This window comes from Poecilia reticulata, linkage group LG12 (assembly GCF_000633615.1).
Source record: "Poecilia reticulata strain Guanapo linkage group LG12, Guppy_female_1.0+MT, whole genome shotgun sequence".
Classification (NCBI taxonomy): Eukaryota; Metazoa; Chordata; class Actinopteri; order Cyprinodontiformes; family Poeciliidae; genus Poecilia; species Poecilia reticulata.
This window is the reverse complement of record NC_024342.1, coordinates 22,464,404-22,466,111: the sequence shown is the minus strand read 5'-3', so window position 1 is coordinate 22,466,111 and position 1,708 is coordinate 22,464,404. Positions and strand designations below refer to the sequence as shown.

The window sequence follows — 1,708 nt, the reverse complement described above, 5'->3', positions numbered from 1 at the left end:
AATTTATGTAATTTTTTTCCAGCAAATTTTATCCTTCAGTCTCTGAAGTTTGCTCTCTATTTCCCATCTAAATCGCTCCCAATGCACCGTCATGTCTCTCCGTTCAGCTCCAGTCAAAKCTGCTGCGTTTGTGCTGCTCCGTCACATTGAAGCGTTTCTCCCTGAGAGCGGTTAGCTTCCTGCTGCTGCTGCTGCATTAGAAGCAACGAGGTAAAAACCTGCTGAAACGTCTCGTTTTCTCACTAAATGACTCCCTTCTGTGTGTTTCTTGTCATTCTGTGCCTCCATTTCTCCGTCACGTTTGCAGCAGTTCCCACCCACTGACGCCTCGGGCCAGCTCAACCTGTCTGACCCGTCCGTCAGCACCGTGGTGTAGAGACAGAGCACAGAGAGAGGGAGAGAGAGAGAGAGAGAAAAGAGAACGACGTTGAGGCCGTTCACGAAGAAGAAGAAGACTCCACGTTTCCTTCAGCTGAATGAAAACCTGAAGAAGAAGAAACGACTCTGATGAACTTTGCACCTTTTTTAAAAACAGGATTATCTATCCGGTCTTAGATGTTTTTAGGATTGCTAAGCATGCACAGAGGAACCCATYTTACTCACATATACGATCTTTTCCTTCTGTATGTTAAACCTTAGCCTTGTTTTGTCCTTTTACTCGCATAAACTTAATGTTCGGTGTTTGATTTGATCGATTTCCTGCGTAGCTTTTAGACAAACGGTTCATTTTAGGGGTGAAAATCTGTTTCTGGTTCCAACTGAGGCTAAAATAGAGCAGAAGAATCGACTTGTAGTGCAATAAAAAAAAAAACTGCTAGAGATGAATTATTTTTAATAGGAATTATATCCGAGTTTCTATCGACACTTTAAATGTTTTTAGACATTTTAATGGGATAATGGCACTTAAAAACGAGCTTCTGGTGAAATGAAAGCATGCGTGTGCTTGTATGAAAATGTAGAAGCTTTGTGTAATTGAATGATGATGATGATTAATGCAATTTCTAGGAAACGTTTATTAGCACTTACATGCCCAAGGCAGTTATTTTAAATGTTGGCAAAAAGCTTTGACTCCTSGGTTTTCCAGACCTTAACAAAAGGTTTTTATTCTCTCTTCCTCTCTCCCGCAGCTGCCGTCTTTCTCACCTCCAGCTTTTGGAAGGGGTTGCATCAAAGGGCCGCGTTTCCCAGCCAACCACCGCTCGGCCTTTCGTGCAAAACCTCAGCGAACTTTTGCACGAAACGACCGGAGTGAGCTGGAATCTGCAGGCGCGTCTCGGTTGGCTGGGGAAACGCGCCGTTTCCCGTTTTCTGGAGGCGAGAAACACCTGCTGCCCCCCAGCTGCGCTGCCCTCCGCGGAGTCCGGCGCCGCTTTGCACTTTATCCTGATTGGTCTCCTTCGTTCAGCCCCCCCAAAACGCTCAAAACTACCCAGAATKCATTTCGCTTTCTAATAGAACCAAGCTGCCYCCTTTACGCCTCTGCATGCTTCTGTATTGATACGCAACATAGTCGCTTCTGTTTGTTTCCGCATATCTGCCTCGTACAGTGAGCTGAGCTGAGATGAAGCGTTTAAACCGAACGACCGTGTAAATATGAGACGACGTTGAACTGCAGCTGGAAACCGGAGAACTTTTGTCAGAAACGCGTCCAAACGCGCAGCAGGATGAAGCCCCGACGGCGACGTCTGCTTGTTTTGTCCCTACATTT

At 45.7% G+C, this 1,708-nt stretch overlaps 1 protein-coding gene across 16 annotated transcripts in view; it reads left to right on the top strand.

The window, feature by feature from the left end:
• grin1a (glutamate receptor, ionotropic, N-methyl D-aspartate 1a) overlaps window positions 1-1,457 on the top strand; it is a 51,088-nt gene extending 49,631 nt beyond the window's left edge. For 6 of the 16 annotated variants that reach the window (XM_008424652.2, XM_017307814.1, XM_008424656.2 and 3 more), the window contains 2 exons: window positions 108-210; window positions 308-1,457. In XM_008424652.2, coding sequence (XP_008422874.1) covers window positions 108-200 — 93 coding nt within the window. In that variant the 3' untranslated portion in view covers window positions 201-210; window positions 308-1,457. The remainder of the gene's footprint in view (window positions 1-107; window positions 211-307) is intronic. The other 10 variants (XM_008424657.2, XM_008424649.2, XM_008424655.2 and 7 more) reach the window with 3 other exon arrangements.
• The last annotated feature ends 251 nt before the right edge of the window (window positions 1,458-1,708 follow it).